This window comes from Enoplosus armatus, chromosome 7, assembly GCF_043641665.1.
Source record: "Enoplosus armatus isolate fEnoArm2 chromosome 7, fEnoArm2.hap1, whole genome shotgun sequence".
Classification (NCBI taxonomy): Eukaryota; Metazoa; Chordata; class Actinopteri; order Centrarchiformes; family Enoplosidae; genus Enoplosus; species Enoplosus armatus.
In genome coordinates this window covers 2,784,449-2,803,292 of record NC_092186.1, presented here as the reverse complement: position 1 = coordinate 2,803,292, position 18,844 = coordinate 2,784,449, and the positions used below count along the sequence as shown (strand labels likewise).

At 42.4% G+C, this 18,844-nt stretch overlaps 1 protein-coding gene across 2 annotated transcripts in view; it reads left to right on the top strand.

Annotated features, from left to right (window-relative positions):
- The window catches only part of exoc2 (exocyst complex component 2), a 44,171-nt gene that overhangs the window by 16,183 nt on the left and 9,144 nt on the right, over positions 1-18,844 (top strand). Inside the window, exons 6-16 of one of the 2 annotated variants that reach the window (XM_070908564.1) lie at positions 1,243-1,367; positions 6,300-6,380; positions 8,032-8,177; positions 9,288-9,369; positions 9,492-9,594; positions 11,580-11,698; positions 16,361-16,471; positions 16,847-16,971; positions 17,718-17,786; positions 18,044-18,201; positions 18,358-18,479. In XM_070908564.1, coding sequence (XP_070764665.1) covers positions 1,243-1,367; positions 6,300-6,380; positions 8,032-8,177; positions 9,288-9,369; positions 9,492-9,594; positions 11,580-11,698; positions 16,361-16,471; positions 16,847-16,971; positions 17,718-17,786; positions 18,044-18,201; positions 18,358-18,479 — 1,241 coding nt within the window. Of the gene's footprint in view, positions 1-1,242; positions 1,368-6,299; positions 6,381-8,031; positions 8,178-9,287; positions 9,370-9,491; positions 9,595-11,579; positions 11,699-16,357; positions 16,472-16,846; positions 16,972-17,717; positions 17,787-18,043; positions 18,202-18,357; positions 18,480-18,844 lie in introns of both variants that reach the window. The other variant, XM_070908563.1, reaches the window with a different exon arrangement.

The following is an 18,844-nucleotide window of genomic DNA, read 5'->3' as shown; positions in this document are numbered from 1 at the left end:
GGCATGTCCTGGTCACTGTGCTAGAACTCCTACTGGTTCGTTGAGGTGCCTTTTCGGCATTGCAGGGCCTGCAGTCACCCTGTAACACTCATTGCTGGCAGATGGGATCGGTGGCAGGTGGATCCATGTGTTGCGAAAGAGACATTACCTTCTATATTCTCAACAAGCTGACGATTATGGTCCAGATCAATCGTTTTAAGTAATTTTTCAAGAAAAAAACAGGTTCCAGCTTCTCAAATGTGGATATTTTCTATTTATTTACTTTTCTATGATAGTAAACTGCATCTATGTGGGTATTGGGCTGTTGGTCAGACGAAACAAGACCTTTTAAAGACGTCACTTTGGATCAAACAATCAATCAATCAATCAATCAGTGAATCGAGAAAATAATCAATAGCTCAATCGATAATGAAAATAATCGTTAGCTGCACCTCTATGGTACAGACTGGGAGGTGGCAATGACTAAATTGAAAAGAAAATGAAACAGAATGCATGGGGGACACAGGACAGAGGATTTGTTATATTTGGGTTTATGACATTCATTTTGTGTCTTGGCCGATTCTTCACACGATCATTTGGCCCTTCAGAGAACAGTTAGGTATGCAGACGAGGCAGCGTGCTGACCCAAAAGCCCTGAGCCCAGTCGACTGTCATGTCAGGGCAGAAGAGAGTTATTTTGGACTCTCCTGGCTTCCTCTCCCCCTGCTTAGCCTTCCAGTAACCCAGACCCCAGGATCCAGCATGACCAGGGGCCTCTGTTTGGATCTCGCTGGGTGACTGTTTCTTCCTGCGGAGGAAACCTCACTCAGGACACTGACACACACACACACACACACACACACGTACTCACATTGGCGAAAAATGTGTGTGTGATTGTGTTTCTGAGATACATGCTTATGTGTGAGCTGTGCAGTCAAACATTTGTGACAATAAAATGGCAAAATATTGTTAAAATGTATCGGCAACAATTTGAATAATTCATTCATTGTTATCAAGTAAAAATGGCAAACCTTTGTTGGTTCTGGCTTTTTAAATTTGACGATTTGCTGCTTTTGTCTGTTTAATTGGAGCAATTTGAAGACGTCATCGAGGACTCTTATAATGGACATTTTTCAAACATTTCTGACAGTTTATAGACTAAACAGTTAATCAATTAACTAGACAAATAATGAAATAAATGAAAGTAATCACAAGTTGCAGGCCTAACATAATGGCATGATCATTTTGTTTTTCTTTCCTCAGTTTTGAGCAGTTGAAGTTTGCAGCCAGTAATCTGAAGAAGCAGGCTACTAAGAAGAATGAGGGGAGTCTGGCTTACGTGAAAGGAGGCCTCAGTACGTTCTTTGAGGCCCAGGACGCTCTGGCAGGTGAGAAGGATTAACACATTTTTGTGTGCTGTGAAATCACACCACATGGTCTACAATTAATACGCAAACTTCCAAATCATCACTCTTCATTTCTGCTCAGAAAAGAGCTCTTGATTTTTGGAAAGTGCAAGTGTTCGTGTCTCAGGCTTTTTTCCCTCCACGTGCGGTTTAGCAGCGGTTGATTAAAGAGGCTCATTTGGCCGCTGTGTGAAAACCCTCCACTTTCTGCTATGGTTACACCAGCCAACCACAACACGGCTAATTCACCTTCATCAAAATGAGATCAGCTCTCACCTGTCACACACAGTCTCACTTGTGTCTCCCTAGAGCCGGGAACACACACACACACACACTTTTGGCCACACTGACTTTCAAATGCCAAAAAGATTTCAAGGTAGCAGAGACTGACTGCTGTCGCTCTGCCAGGTACCTCAAATCAATTGTTTGCTTTATCATTCATACTTTTGTCTGTTTACACTCTCCTCCCACCATAGCCGCTCAGTTACTTCCCCTTACTATTTATACGTACACTTTTTTGCCTCCATCATTATTATTATTGCTTTCCGTATGTTTGTGCCCGATTGGGAGAGAGGCAATGTTTTCATTGTTAGTGACTGAATCTAAATAAACGGAGCAGCCCAACACAATGCAGGCCAGAGTATTAGGACTGATAGTGCTGATAACAGACCCAATAAGACCAATGGGAACAATGCACAGTCATTCTCACGTTCAGACTGAGCGTGCCTACTGTGTGCCCACTGCCCCAATGGGAAATGTACAGTCCCTACAGATGGAGGAAACAGCACAGCGTGGATGGACTCAAGTGACCTGTGAACCAAGAGGGCATAATGATGCTTTATGGCCTGTATGACAGGATGGGGTCTTACTGTATTGGCCTGCTTGGAAGACGACCCTGATTATAAGATGCCCCGCTTGCTTTGCAACAAGGCTTTGTTTGATGAAGACTTTTAGAAGATAAGGAACACGTTGGCAGATAGTGTGCCCACATAGCATGTTTAACACATTTAAAAATTATTTAATATCATAATTTAAAACAAAACTAACATAATCGCAGGAGCTATTAGAAGCTGAGGTGAAACTAGGTTCACTAAACACAACATTAAGGCTACAAACAACCCAAAGTACAGCGTAAACAGGAAGGAACAGGCTGCAGCAGGTACACACAGAGACTCAGGGAGCTGTGAATCTTTTAAATGTCCAACTTTTCAAATATCATTTCCACTAAAGACATCGTCTCATATTCGAGACCAGCAGCTTGACTTAAAGGATCATTTTTAAACTTCCTGACTCCCGTCTTCTCACCATGACTCAATACAGCACTACAACATCCTTTCTCCGCCAACATTTGGCTCTCACTCATATAAAATGAAGTGGTAGCCCAGAATGGATAGCTCAAGTGGAGATATTCTGTATACTAGGTATGCTCAGCCAAACCGACATACCAGCCAGCATGCTGCTAGCAGCCAGCCAGCTTGAGACAGCTCTGCTATAGCTCACTGCCAGGCCTAGTTAGCACAGCTGTCTGAGCAAATGTGAATCCTTTCTTTGTCTCTCGGCAGCGTTTGGCAGGTCTCTGTTGTTCTGAGTCGTTCCAAATGAACCTCACCTGAGATGTAGCTGTGAAAATTTAAAAGAAATTAGCTATGAAAAAAAGAAATTAACAGGGTGCTTGTGTGTCCTCCTTGTTCAGAATGTGCTGTGTTAGAAGCTGCTGCAGTCCTTCCAGCCCTCTCAATCACCATCAAGACATTTTGGTCTCCTCTCTGTTTATTTTCAGTTCTGCTTGCATGTGAGATTTTTATTGATGACTTTAATAGAAGTTATTTTTTGATTCAAACGTACTGCTGCCGGCAAGGTGGAAACAAGGAAGGGAAGCCAAATCTGGGAGAAGAAATGAGGCGGATAGAAAATATTTAGAGCAAACAGCAGGACTCTGACTTCAATATCCGTGGGGTTTCTCTTCCTCCCTCTCTTTTTCTTGTCCCACTAATTGCTTCTTAATTGCTCTCCAGTATAGCTAACCATCTCCAACAGAAATAGGAAAACAAAATCCCATGTCTCTTTTTAATGATCTATGACCTCTGTGCTTAGGCACACAGTTTAGACTTTTGCATCTGCAAACCACAAATCTTGTTAATTACAGTGCTGTTTGGGTTAGTTAGCTAATGTCGGCTTTTGGCGAAGGGAGAAACGAGACTGGGAGCTCCAGCCATCTTTTTATGAGAGGGTTGTGTTCTGAAAGCTTCCAAAAGCCAGATCAGAAGTGCATGATCAAGTTGCAGGTCTCAAAAGATTTGCATGGTATTAGGAATGAGCTGCACCCAGATCAGCATACATTCTTTTAGCAGAAGCAATGATCCGATCCCAACCACCAGATCGGTATGGGGCCCGATGCTGACCTTATTAAGCAGATCTGTTATCGACCAGATTGACCGATCCACATTAAATACAGTTTCTTTGTTAGTGTCGTCAGTGTTTCTGCTGTATTTATGAAGTGACATTAAGCTGCTGGCGTCTAACACAATAATTCCTGGTCTAAAGCTACTTTACATAAATATGATAGGCCATTGGTATCGGATCAAGAATCTGTACCAGCACATATCGCGAGCTGAGGTATCTGAATAGGTATCAGGAGAAGAAAGTTGGATAGGTGCACCCTTTATTACAACAAAAACATTTTTTAAATGTCAAGCGTATTAAGCTTTTAAGTAAACAAAAAATTAAGAGCCCATTTTAGAGAAAATAGAAAATGTTATGTTCTTAAAAGATATATTTTAACTTTAAAATCACAGTATGTATAAATATGGATGGACAAGTGTTACCAGTGTATTAAACTCAGGACTGCATGTATTATTAATGTGATTTCCGCCAGTGGGATAACCCTACCCCTAACCCAGCAGGACCCTAAACCTGAGGCTGTGACACAGAGAGGTAATGCAGCATCACTCATAGGGGGTTCACATGAAGTCACAGGTCTCAAGTTATTTTTGCATATTTTTTGTTTGATATAATATGTTACTTGTTTGCAGAAGGGAATTTTTTGCAGTGAGGATACAAGTGGTCCTCTAGACAGTCCGTGTGAACCAACACAGGCTGGTGAAAGAAATGGAAAAGGTTTTTGGCATGGCGGCTATTTGGTTGCGGAGCCTCAGTGGCAAATGGAGCCATGCGTCTGAGACAGAGCTGCTCCAGCTGATTGACTGACTGACAGTCTGTCAGGGAGGCCAGAGTTGTTTCTACTAAAATGTTGAAATTTGAGGTTTTTCATTGTTGTGTGAAAAGGAAGTCTCCCAGTGATGCAGGAAACGGAACGGCTACCGTGTTCCAAAAATGCCAGATTCCCAGGGCCTATTCCCCAAGCCCCCAGCCCCGGCAGGAGTCAAAACATCTCCAGCTTTAGAATCCAGGGACACTGTATTTTTATTCTTATTCATTTTTTCCTCCCCTCAACGGTTCCAGGAAGTGAAGCGGGAGCTGCGGCTCTTCCTCAGGTCCTGGCTGCGTGTTATCCGGACTCTGACCTGATGTTTAGGTTAGCTGTGACGTCATCAGCCCTTCAGTGTGTGACAGATGCAGAGGACACACAGCTGGCAACAGGGCCAGGGGGAGTGTGGAGACGTGAAGCAGACCTGGTGTGTGTGTGTGTGTCTTGGTCTTACTGTGTGTTCAGCCCTATCAGTCCTGTGCTCTCCCATATACACTCCCACGTCTACGTGCCTTTGTCCTAACCTGCATCTGGCCGCATTTTCGGCTGGTCGGCGAGCAGCGAGAGGTCCACGAGAGGGCCATCGACGTCCGTACTGATTAGGCAATGGCGTGTTTGAACAGGGTGTTTTAGGAATACCTCAGTCTCTGCCTTGAGGCTTCTGTCTGTCAGAATGGACCCACATATTTATTTACAGAGCTCTCCCCCTTCACTTTGCCTCCCGCTCCTTCTGCTGTCTCCAAGCTCTGCTAACAGCCAGTATTTGTAGTGGAACAACTGTGGCAGAAAAAGGAAGGCAGGGAAGTGGAGAGAGGAGAAATGAGAGGATCGTTATCCTTTTTTTTTTTTCCCCATGTTTCTGTCTCTTAACGTCATTCTTGAGATGTCTGCTTTTTGCATATTTGAATCGCTCCACAAGTATGTATGAGAAGGTCTCCTAAGCCTTCTCCACCTCTCTTCCACTCTGTCAATAAACCCACACTGCAGCTCTCAGCACCCAGCTGCCCACTACTGCACACCATTTATTTATTCACTGGGGTAGCCACACCACTCGCTCTGCCTCTTTTTCTCTCTGTGTTTTCTCTCCTCATTCCTTCTTTTCAAATTCCCTCTCCCGCGTAAAGCTCTTCATGCTAAGTGATGGATACAAGCCATCAGAGAGTTCCTCCCGCCTCCCCTGAGCAACAGTCATTTTTGGCATCCAGACCTCCAGCTCTGCTCTCCCAAATGTTATTTTTCAAAGAGCTGAAACATTTTTGATTCACATTACCTCCAGGTCAGAGGGCTCCAAATGTCCCAAGACCACAAAGCGGTGCTGTTAATGGCTTTGGTTAGGTGAATTGATCCAGTACAGTCACCACTGGAACAAGGTCAGGTCCTCTGTTGCGTGGGAACAGGCACAAGGGGGGGTGGGTTCAATAGCTGCATCTGTGGGCGGAGAACCGGCGAGGTTATCTCCCATCTACCACTGGGGTAGGGCCTGTTTATTGTTTTACCTTCGGTTCCTGAAATTGAAAATGTTCCTGTCTCAGGGGATTGCACGTTGGTTATTCTACAGTGTAAAGAACCATTTCCCACTTTTTTTCTTTTTCCTCATTTCTTATCATCTCAACATTCATTCTAACATTTATTATTTCTCTGATTTTATGTCAGTGGGTCATCGGAGTCCTTCATAATATGAATGAATATTGACTTTTGTGTTGCAGCGATCCACCAGAGGCTGGAGTCCGATGGTACAGAGAGAGTGGAGGGATCGATGACCCAGCGACTAGAAAACATCCTGAACAGTAAGTACCTGGACCAGAGTCCAACAACAGGGTCAATCTTTGGGGCATTTCCCCCAAAACAAATCCTCTTGTCACATAAAGGTTGTTTCATACATTGATAGCTGATGACAATGTGTATTGTATCCCAAGCTGGTTTGAGAAATCAGATTTGAATTTAGAGGCAATGCTAAATACAGCAAGCTTGGGTGTTTTTTGGGGGGTTTGTCTTTTTTAAAAATCCCAACCCCTTCAAATCCTTGCACCCCTTTGGCTCCTTTATTTCAGAAACTCTTAACTTCTTACAATTTACGTTAATGTTTTCCAAAGATGTATCTCCATAAGATACAGTTCAGAGAGGGAAATCTTCCAGGTCATTAATTCAACAAATTCACAGATTTACTCATTTAACCAATCATCTTCCAGATATTTTACTGGCAGAGGTCAGTTTTCAATAAGTTACCTGTGACAAAATAATCTTAATTCAAGGCTCGGTTACCAGCAATAAAACTGCACCTCACAGTCTTCCTCAGTGAATGGAGCTGACACACGTGTCATCATGTGACCCAAGTGTGTCAGAAGTGAATGGCTGTGATCTTTCTCCCAATATTTCTCCATTCATTGATAATTGAAAAAGCTGGTTAGTGGATCTTGAGTTGAGATCATTTAATCACACATACTCAAATCCTATGATACATTTTTTAAAAAAAACATTTAAACTAATCTGTTTAATATATGATTTAATGGCTTTCTTAATTGTATAATCTACATACTGTATCTTTGGTGTTTTTTTAAGTAGTGAAAGCAATGAAAGAGCCCTTTTTGGGGTTTTTTTCTCTCCCTGCACATTGCTTGTTATTTTTACAGTGTGATCTTGGGTTGATTGTAACATGTTCAAATAAAAAATAAAAAGCGATTATGAGAAGAGACAGTTCTGCCCAACTTCACCATCCACCAGCTATCATACACCGATACACCGTCCGTTGACCCAACACATGTACACCATGTATGCTGATGTTGTAGATCGTCCCCTTTTTAACGAGCAGATCCCATGTTCCCACCCTCTCATCTCATACATGATAATGTGAGTCCTCTAATGGAGGGTCAACAAGCAGGTCCTTTTCCCGGAGTCTAGAGTAAATAAACTTCCCAGCCGGACGTAGCTTTCATCCCCACAGCCCCAGACTTGTGGGCCCATGGCCCAGTGGGCCTAGGCCAACGTTCACCCCCAAAAATCCATGCGTCAAACACACAGCGCCAATGAGTCAATCACAAAATAGTTAGTTTCAACTCAGATTTGAGAGTGAAAAATGTGAAATATTCCTCTGTTCGGTCCCATGCTGTTTTTCCTTCAGGGGTTTTGTTTTGGGGGTGGGGTTTTGTTTTGATTAGAAGAACTTGTTTTGTTTTTCTATTTGACGGCACATCCGAGGCCACCCACGAAGCCAGTCAGTGCAAAGGTTCCACTAAGCCGTCTGACTAAGAGATAGCTGTCACTTTCTTAGTCAGCTCAGCTTCTACTGTGTCAGATAGCATACAGAGCAGGAAGAAAACCAGAGACCGACATTAAAAGGGAAATGTGGTATTGACATTTATTTTCATAGTATCCCAGTTTCTCATTTTCTCCTGCCTCTTTCAGTCTCACTCACTCTGTCTCTCTCCGTCTTCCTCGTAGGAGCGAGTGATACTGCAGATACTCTTTTCCAGGAGGTCTTGGGGCGGAAAGACAAAGCTGACTCCACACGCAATGCGCTCAACGTCCTGCAACGTTTCAAGTTTCTCTTCAACCTGCCACTCAACATTGAACGCAATATCCAAAAGGTACTATCCACACACACATGTGTGTACAACATGACTACAGAAACACCAGCACATGTATAACTATAAAGTACCTAATACAAAATGAATACAGCTTCCCACTAGTACACTTGTAATACTTGTAGTGCATGAGATATTCATGAAGAGCTCTGAGTAACCTGTTTTACAGTCTGCACTCTCAGAACTTCCCTTAGCATTGAGGGGTTAGTGCTGGTTATTTCTGAGGCTATTGTTTTCATCATGGTGTTCATGAAACTAATGTTGAGTTTATTTAGCTTTCATAACGGGACATTGGGAACATAATCGGAGAAGAGGATTTGCACTGTGGGTTAATTTTCCTCAGTTATTGTAAAACCCAGCAGAGCAATCATAAAACCTAATGGCTCCCATGAGAAACATGCCATTACAAGTCCACCAGAGTGTGTAACTTCACCTCATTTGACTTTACTTAACTTTATTGTCCCTCCACGGGAAACTGTGCTAACAGCAGCTATTAAAATACAACAGTGGACATTCAGCACATAAATACATAAATATATTAATATAAACATAAACCAAGAGAACAGCAACCAAAACAACTAATAAACCAAGAACCTAAATACAACTGCTTTCATTTCATTAGACGCATAATAGCGCAAGGTGCAAAGTAAAGTTTCCAGTATTTGTTTAGGCAGTGTTTTGTCTTTGCATTACGGTTTGTGAGCTTAAAATGTTTCCCTCTCAGAATTTTTTCTGTGTTGGAACAAATACATAACTGCTTGTTATATTTAATAAATGCAGTTTTGTGTCAAATGCAGTTGCCATGTGGACATCAGCTACTACGACTACTTTTTTGAACTCTTAGATGTCGGAAGCTGCTTTGAGAACTCCTTGCAAGAAAAGGAGCATTCAGCGTGATGGGATGCTGCCCTTTTAGTTATGAATTGTTACTTGTTGTTGTTTTTAATACAGTTGCTATCTATCCCCAGTATGTACAGTATATTTGTTTTAAGGCACAGATCTGATGGCCGTCATTCAGAGGCTTGAATACTCATTGTGTGTCACGATTGATGTGTTAAAAAAAACAAAACAGCTTGGGCTGCATTATTAACTGAACTGACTTCTCCCTCTCAGGGTGATTACGACGTGGTGATCAATGACTACGAGAAAGCCAAATCTCTCTTTGGCAACACTGAGGTCCCTGTTTTCAAAAAAGGTAAACACGTTTGTTTTTTGTTTTTTTTTTGTGAAATGTAGTAGAAGTAAAAAATAGTAAAATATAAATAAAATATCACCCTATATCAAATAATGAAAGGTTTTGCTGTTACTCTGCTCCAGTGTACGCTGAGGTTGAGACGAGGATCGGAGCTCTGAGGAGTCTCTTATTGGAGAAACTGCTGCAGACCCCCTCAACTCTGCACGACCAGAAGAGATACATCAGGTCTCTTTACATGTTTATAATCCTAAGACAGCCATCTCACACCATCTGTCAGTATTCCTCATACTCTTTGATTTGTTTTTACGTGACGGGTTCGTTTGCCTAAATGTTAAACAGTCTTCTTTTTTTTTTTATCCGGCAGTTTTCACATTACTCCGTTTTTACGCGTGTCACACAACCTCTACACATTGCGAACAGTCTGTGAACATTAAATATTAAGTCATCTCCTTCATTACACTCCTTTTGGTTTCTTTGATGTCTGTCTGTGTCATCGTTTACCAGAACTTCATCCTCCCTGCGCTTTCTTCTGTCTGCCTCTCACTTTTCTCTGAATGTTCACTCATCTTCTCAGCTTTCTGTTGTTCCGTTCTCTTGTTTCTGTTTCTATTTTTCCTGCCTTTCTTTCCTTCTTTTTTCCCCCTCTATCATTCTGTCCATTCATACTTGTGGTCTCTCCCGATTTATTGTTGTTAAGACCGACCTGTCAGGATCACAGAGACCAGTTCTCAACCACATGGCAACATCTTTCATCCTGCTGCATTAGGCACGGCTCTGAACGCCCACTCAGCTCCTGTTTACTCTTGCCGTGGATGGTGGGAGCTGCGTGTGTGTGTGTGTGTGTGTGTGTGTGTGTGTGTGTGTGTGTGTGTGTGTTGTGTGCCTGTGAGTCTTGCTCAAACTTTTGAAAGATGCCACCTAATGAGAAACAAATGAGCGGCTGGTTTATAGGATGACAGTAGAGGGAGCCAGGCCACAGCTCAGATCAGGTCACTGAGTGATGCACAGGAAATAAACTCCTGGGAGACAGAGGATTATGGGTAGTGAGATGATCAGAGGGTGAAGTGTTTGTGGAGTTTGGGACAAGAGGATCAAAAATTACTTTTTTTATTTCTGATGTTCTCTGCAGATGTTTACGCAGAGGGCAAAAATATGAATATGTCTTTTTGCTATTTCACATGGATGCATTTATATATTTTCTTGTTGAATTATTTTTCTCTTACTCTTAATTATTTCTGGTGCTCTGAGTTTGTCTATATTTTATCATTTATATTTACACATTAACTTATAGCCACTGTGGTGACTTTTTATGTTAATATGGCATCTTTTTCATTATTTAGATTGGAACCTGGCCGACAGGTATTTAAGGCCGATGCCAATATTGATATTTACAGATAACATAAGCAAATGCTTTGATAAGGATGTCTTAAATTTGGTCTGTGACCAACATATTTACTGAGTGGGATATTCTACAGTTGAAAAGTAAACGAAACTAAACTAATTACCTCAAACCTTCTGTACTGCAATTTCTTGTTATTTACAGACTAACATAAATGCTAATACCAATAGTATCTGTGATAAGCTAAAATCATTTCGGCCCAACTGATGTTTTGATGGATCCGGTCTTTTTTGCTGCTCCCACTTGGGGGCACCAGAGTTGGACATTTTAATATTTTACACCTAGTGGCTTTAAAGGATTGATCTGTCATTAATCTTTACTATTTTTGTGTCTATAACTGTGTCTCTGAGGCATAGTTATGTTCTTTTGAAGGCTATATTGCTTCATTTGAATTTAAGCATCCTGATTTTTTTTACTCACCTTTTATTTGACCATTTCTGGTATCTAAGATGTGGATATATGGATGCTGAAAGCCTTTTTTTGACTGACTTCTCTATGGACAACAGAGTTTATTGTGAATCAATATGCTGTTTACAAATGCATAAATGTGTGTAGAGACATAACAAATACAGATGCTTCCATACAGTACAGGCCACAAGAGGTAACTGAATTGCTTGATTAGCATGCAGTTCCAGAGACACTTGATCTGCTTTCTTTAGATGATTTGTTGCCTTCATCCTGAAGCAGACAATATTTGCTGATTTATTGCTTCGAAGAATTTGCAGTAATGAGTCTTCTGCTCCCTCCCTTTTTTGGTCTTTTTTCTTCTTTGAATGAAGTGTTTAACGCCTGTGTGTTTGTGCACGTGTAGGTACCTGTCTGACCTGCACGCTCCAGGCGACCCAGCATGGCTGTGCATCTACGCTCAGCACAAGTGGATCCTGCAGCTGATGCAAAACTGCAGAGATGAGTTCATCAGTGGCCAGAGAGGTGACTAACTCACATAAGCACACACATGTCTGAGCTGACTCGCTTTGCACATGAGAAAGTGGCTGGTGGATGTCATGTGAGTGTGAAGGAAGCTGAGGGAGGAGAGAAAGCCAGCTGCCTCTCCGTCGTACCAGCTCTCTGCTTGCATTCCCCCCTCTGTCACCGCCCTCCCCTGCCTGTTCTGCTCGAGGCCTGCGTGTTTATTTTCTCATGAATGTATGAATAAGATGAAAGTGAGGGAGCATTGGCTTTGGATTTGGGTTTCAGGGCTTGACATGTTGCTGCACACGCACACATACAAACTCTCTTTCGCACTCACACACACACACACACACACACAGCTTCACAGATGGATTGGAACAATTAACCCCAATTAAGCTGTTCCTCTGTTAAATCAGCCGGCAGAAAAATGTGAATGTGAAACCGTCCGCTCAGGAAGAACAGCGATTCGGCAACCACGCTTAGAAACACACACACACACACTCCTACACCCATACTTACTCAAAGGCACCCATACAAATACATTGTGAGTGGGTGGCTGCTTCACATAGTGCAGCTGGAACGTAAACATGTCTAATGCTAAGGGTAACAGTGGTTTCCGGGGCTCAGGCTTGATGGATCTGGGGGTTGGTTTGCTCCCTGCATCTCCACAGTTAAATATCATCTTGATTATCATGTCAGGGATGGCCCCTTTTCAGTCAACACGTGCATTCCACAGCAGAGCAGCGTGTGGCAGGGAGGGAATCTGAAATGGCATGCAAATCACATGCAACCCAACTATTCAGAAAATTGCTGGTTTACAAAAATGTACTGAAACACATACACAGAAATGCACATTGACAGTTAGTTTACTTACTTTAATATAACAGTATAAGACATATGAAATGCAACTTTAAATGATTCAAGAGAAACAATTTTCTATATATAATACGTTGCTGACGCTGCCTAAATAAACAGATTTACTGCTCACAACACAAAACAGGTTTGTCAGTGTCTTCCAAAGGGTTTCCTGAGCTGCCACATTAGGTTTAAGGTTTTAAGTTTAGGCAACTACAACAACTTGGTTGAAGGTTAGAGAACCTTCATATTTAAAAGAGACTTTTCTGCGGTGGTATGATTAACATCACGCTGCCTCCGCCTCTGCCAACGAGAGAGGACAGTCATCATTCACTCAACCGCATGAGCTCACTTGTAAGGAAAATGTAAATATAGGTCGTTTTAAAGGTACCCTGTGGAGTTTTCTCATAAATAAACACAATTCTGTTTACGTTCGGTGTTTCTCATCAAAACATTTGCGAAACCGAATTTTTGAATGTTTTGAAACTTGCATTGTCAACGTCCACGTTAGCAGCCCCCTTCTGCCCTGCCTTTTGCTGATGCGTTGTTAGTTTCGTGGCTTTTTAACGCTAATAATTGTCAGTGGAATAACACAAAACCATCAGCAGGGATGTGTATCTTGTCACCCACATGTGCATCCTCTTAGATTTATTAAGAGAACTGGACACCATGTTCCAAGATGAAAGTTTCTCGCTGGGTGCGTACGGCAAAAAAGGTTCTCAGGCTTCGAACTTTTTGAGTCCTTCTCTGGCTGATATGAATCTTGGAAACTTTTACCTTTTTATTGGACCTAATAGTTCAACTTCTGATAACACAAAAAGTCATGTTGGAGTGTTTGTATTCGCTGTTTTGCTTTTTCTTTCGGGCAAAAGTGTTTTTGGGCCAGTGATCGCCACTACACCAAGAACAACTTACAGCCCAGCATTGTAGGGCTCACAATACAAACACAAGGGGGACCTCATCAACACAGCACTTTGACTACTGGTCAGAGACACAGGGAACCTTTAAGTGTTTAAACAAATAACCAACACTGTCATTGTAGTGAGGACAGTCTTCACATAATGACAAAAGCTTACACACAAACAGAAAGATGTGCACAATCCTTCTGTTGTCATTTCTGCTCTTGTTGTTTGCCACAACCAGCTGTCTCCTGTCCCCTCTGCTGTCACACTTTACAGAGAGCCCCTCTATCCCCACCTCTTCCGCTCACGCTCACACACACACACACACACACACACACACACACCTGGTAGCTATTTACCATCCCCGGTCTTTGCTGCTCACCTCTCACCCGAGTACGAAACCTGTGCCTCTAGAAACATCCCTCCACCCAGGCAGCCCCTGAACAGCCACCATCTTAAAACCACATCCACTACGTTCCCCCAACCTCACTCTTCCTCCCCCTCCCTCCTCTGAAATAGCCAGAATCCCCCTTACCAGTACCTCACAGCCTACCCCTCCACTCGCGGCCTCCTCTTCCTCCTCGTATCACGTTTACCAGCTCAGTGTATTTATATGCCATCTTTTATGCTATTGTCAGCATCACACGTGGCAGGAATTATTCCTCTGTGATGGATCAGACATGTCTGCACTAACTGATGTCATTTTCTCTCTGTCTCTTGTGTTTCTCAGTCCAGAATATGAGGCCAGAGGCCGTTCTGGTGTAGCTACGATTCCATTAATTACAGTATAAATTGCCTTAAACGTGAAATAGACCCATCCATCTCTGTTGAAACAAAAGCCTGAAGCCTGAGTTTTCTTGTGAGGAAGCAAAGCAGCGCAAGTTGCTTCCGTATGTCTAAACACTCCCATCGTGCCCCGGTGCTGCAATCTGACTCTGCCCGATTCAATTATAAACTGCAGTCCTCTTACTTCCTGAATAGCGCTTCTTCTGCCAATATCAATACAATTAGCAGGAAATTTTGTTCGTAGGAAAACAGGTCTGTCAGTGAACAATTAGAGGGATTCTAGTGTTCACACATTTGACTGGGAAACATGCGGTTTCGATTTTAGGCTCAGTCAGTACCACTCTAGGAGAAACGTGTTAATTATTACCCTTCAATTAGCATGTTAATCATGTGTTTGCATGTGTATCAGGGCGGGGTGCTGTATTCTTGAGGGTCATTTCAAGTTTTACTTTTCTAATCCAAGAAATCACAGGAATTTATCAGTATATTTATATTCTTTATTATCTGTTTAATCTGGAAAAACATGGTGATACTATGATACAAACTGAACTAAAAGATGAAAAAAACAAGCATTTTGCAATTTTACAATTTGTTGTCTTTTTTTTTATTTTTTTTACTGGCATCCTGGAGCTCATTTTCTCCTCATCCCCATTTTTGTCTTTACTTTTGGTGACCAGATGCATCTTCAAAGCTGCCAACACCTCAAAAGAACCTTGTTTACTATATAATATGGTGGTCCGTGTTTTGCTGAAGGAAGGTTTTTTTTCCACAGAAAAGATTATGAGTCTTAGAAATTCTGTTGCGTAGGAAAGAAACTAGATTTAAAGTGGAGTCAGTAAGGTTAGAGAGAAAGCAGACGCTTGTGCGGTCAGGGTCAATGACCCCTCAGGGAATAGGAACTCATCCGACCTGCAGAGAAGCATCAGACCTGATGAGGAAGTGAGCCGAGATACATCGTCTCAGTGTCTTCAACACACATGCACAGCGGTTCCTTTATTTTAACCTTCAAACTTTTAGCTAGATTACAACACAGCAGCGTAATGACCGGCTTGAACGTTTAAAGCACACATGCGCGCTCACACCTAAAGTTTCTCACACACGCACACACTGGTGCATTCTGAGGACGCCGGGGGTTCAGCTGACACCTGGATCAACAGCAGCTCTCATCCCTGTAAAAAGAGAGGGAAAACATCACAGAGACAGACTCTGCTCAGATCCATCAGGGTTGTGTGTCAATGTGTTCTGTGTGTGTGTGTGTGTGTGTGTGTGTGTAATGTGAGAAAGCTTCGCGTGTTTACAGATAATCTGACTCAATTGAGAGTTTCCTTACATTTTCTAGACTGGATGGCTGGTGTTGTCTGCACGGCCAGCTCAACCGCATTTGCTCCTTTGCTTGGGGATTTCTCAATACTTGCTTACACACTACATTCAGTCTGTGACTCACCAGTGCACTTTTCTCTGTGTGTGTCAGACACATGTTTTGGAAATGTGGCCATCCGTTTCCCTTCGTTTAGACGAACTACATGTAGGCGTATTGCAGTGTTGCACAAACTTGTTTCACTTGTTTCATTTTCATTGTAGTAAGTTTGATCCCCTCTCACCACTGCAGTGTTTCACTTTCATTCCTGTTTGTCAACTTTCACCCCTTCTTCTGTTATCCAAAAGTTATCTCAGAGGTCCATTGCAAGTAATCTCACTAGCTGAGATGGGAGTGTGTGGTTGCACAAGCACTTTCTCATTTGTCGCTGATGCAAAGCTCCCTGTTGCCATCTAGTGGAGCTTTGGCGCTTGCCTAAGGTTCAGACGTAACTGAGCCCAGTGTGGCCGACGTAAACCCACTTCACCCCAGTGCTCTCAAAGCCCACCGCTCTGTTTCCTCACCCTGGAAACAACGGGACATTCTCTCAGCTGTGGGCCACGTCAGAGATGGATCAGAACACAAATAAAGAAAGGCCGAGAGGGGCGAGGGAGGATTGTTTGGTGTGAAAGCCTGCTGAGCTTATTGAGGAATGTGGAATTATGAAAATGGCTTATTTGATTATTTGATATCTGAAGTATGTGTTTCTTTTTCCTCCGAGTTCATTTCTCATCTGCTCCCCATAACCCCCCCCCCTACTTTCGTTATGTCTGTCAGTAGGTGTCAGAGCTCTGGACCCGGAGGGGGATACCCGTCCATCGGCCCTCGGCAGGCTCAGCCACACTGCATCTCTGAAGAGAGGTGGCAGCCTGCGAACACCACGACCCAGCAGTGAGTATTACAACCATATCATGACTCACCCACTCACTCGGTGCTCGGGAGGGGCTTCCCTGTCTGAGCCTCACTCTGACTGTGCATTTGTTTGTTTGTGTGTGTAACACTTTTTGCCATATGCAGTGCTTCGGGGAATCACAGTATATAACAGTCATGTGTGAGAGAACTACAGTGTGTTAAAGTACAAACAACTGGAGCCTGGAGTGCCTGGAAGTCTGATATTTTGTTCTGTGATTCTTTGAATTACAGAAGCACTCTGACATTTTCAAGTCAATGCGGTTTGCTAGTTCATCCTTTCAGTCCACCATCAGCTTCCAGCGCAGCATATATAAGTATTTTGTGTCATACAGTATGTGTGTGTCTTTGTTCCAGCCTGGCGTTTTGAAACCCCGCAGCAGGTGCAGTTTGTGGAGAAGCTGTCGGATGTGGTAATCGGTCAGTTGCCCAACTTCTGGAAGCTTTGGATCTCTTATGTTAATGGGAGTCTTTTTAGTGAGGTAAATACCTTTACTTATGTAAATACAGTGACAAAATATAAAAATACTGCAAACACACACCCTAATCACAAAAACATTTTTCCTGTGGCATCCCTTGTGGTACGTAGCCATTCAGGTAGTTTGATCTCCTACTCTGAGATTTCTCCCCCCACCTCCAAAACAATGGAGGTGATTGGAATTTCATAAAAACCCCACAGCAACACATCTTTCCAGAAACAATGTCCCTCTTATTCTGGATCCACAGAACACACTGTCTACAAAAACACTCTCTGCAGCTATAATTACAGACCTGTATTCAAAATATACTGTCTTCTTGTGTCTGGAGATGTAATTTCATTGGTCAAACAAAAGCATTAAAACTCCTGAACGTATGGTTCTCTTCAAAAGCCGCACAAGTTTTATTTCTGCAGGTTTTGATATAAATGATGAACCACCACACTGTGTCAATACAGTGCTTGGCCTGGTGGTGGCGTTATAATTAAAAGTCATTGATCTGGGGGTGTTCTGGTGGCCTAGTGGTTAAGACGCATATTAGATTACTGCAATTTCCCAACTTCGATTCTGCCCGCGGAGCTTTTGTTGCTTTTCTTAATTTTCTTTCCCCCTCGATGTTTCCTGTCTGCCTCTACACTGTCAACTATGAAACAAATGGCAAAACAAAAACAATTATTTTAACAAAACAAAAAGTTTCAATTTGCAGGTAATATTAAACAATAGTATTTCTTGTTTTTGTTTTGTTTCTGCAGACTGGAGAGAAATCTGGGCAGGTGGAGAAATCCAAGAAGAATGCCAGACAGAGGCAGAATGACTTTAAAGTATGATTCATCATGAATGTTTACAGTTTAAATAAATGCCACCTAAACCTGTTGTTTGTACGTATGCTGCATAGCACTTCGTGGATTTCATTTTAATGCATCTCAACTTGTAAACACAAACTTCTGTGTAAAATGCAAATTTCTATCAATGTTGTATTTTATATATTTTATGAGGGGAGTATCTTTTGGCTTTTTTCTTTTTTCGTGCTTTTTATATAAATGTGCAAATAAACTAAACTAAACTGTGTGTTTCATAGAAAATGATTGAGGAGATGACCCATCGGCTGGTGAAGCTCGTTCGGGGGGCTCTTCTCCCCACCACCCTGCCTCAGGCGGAGCTGAGTCTTTACGGAGGCTGGGAGAACAAGACGGAGCTCACTGGATCCTGGCTTACACAAATCATACACACCGTCAGGTTGTCACACTGATTGTTTGAATATGTGTCTCATTGATTGAAGTGCAGCTCTGACATGGTTACATGCAGGAATTTTGACCTTCATGCTTGCCATACCGTTTAATGACCTCCCTCTCTCTCTCTCTTTCTCTGTTGCCTCTCTTGTCTCTCGTCCAGGGGTTGTCATGAGGCTCTGTCTGCTCTGGAGATCCCAAACGATTTGCTGCAGGTGATCCAGGATCTGCTGCTGGAGTTGAGAGTTCACTGCCTCATGGTGACTCTGCTGCACACTACAGAAGGTGAGGGAGGAGTCGGTGAGCAGGGACAGTATGAGTAAGACTCATCTTCTTAGGTTGTCAGTGACCTACTTTGAAAATTAACAAGATATTGAAAAATGTATGTCCCTAGGCACATGTTACGTTATGTTATGAACAAAATAAGCTGCTAATTGTGCATCAAAGTCATCTTAGTCGGTAAAAGATACTTAATTAACCCTTATTTGTGCGGCGAGTGGTATTTTTATCATTCTGTTTTGATATATTAGATTTTTAAATGTATTTTTTAATTTTTATGATAAAATAGAAAACGAGCTTTGTCCAAATTCTAAACTTCATACAAATCCTAAGCAGATTTTGATTACGTGTGTTCACACTGGACAGCTAAT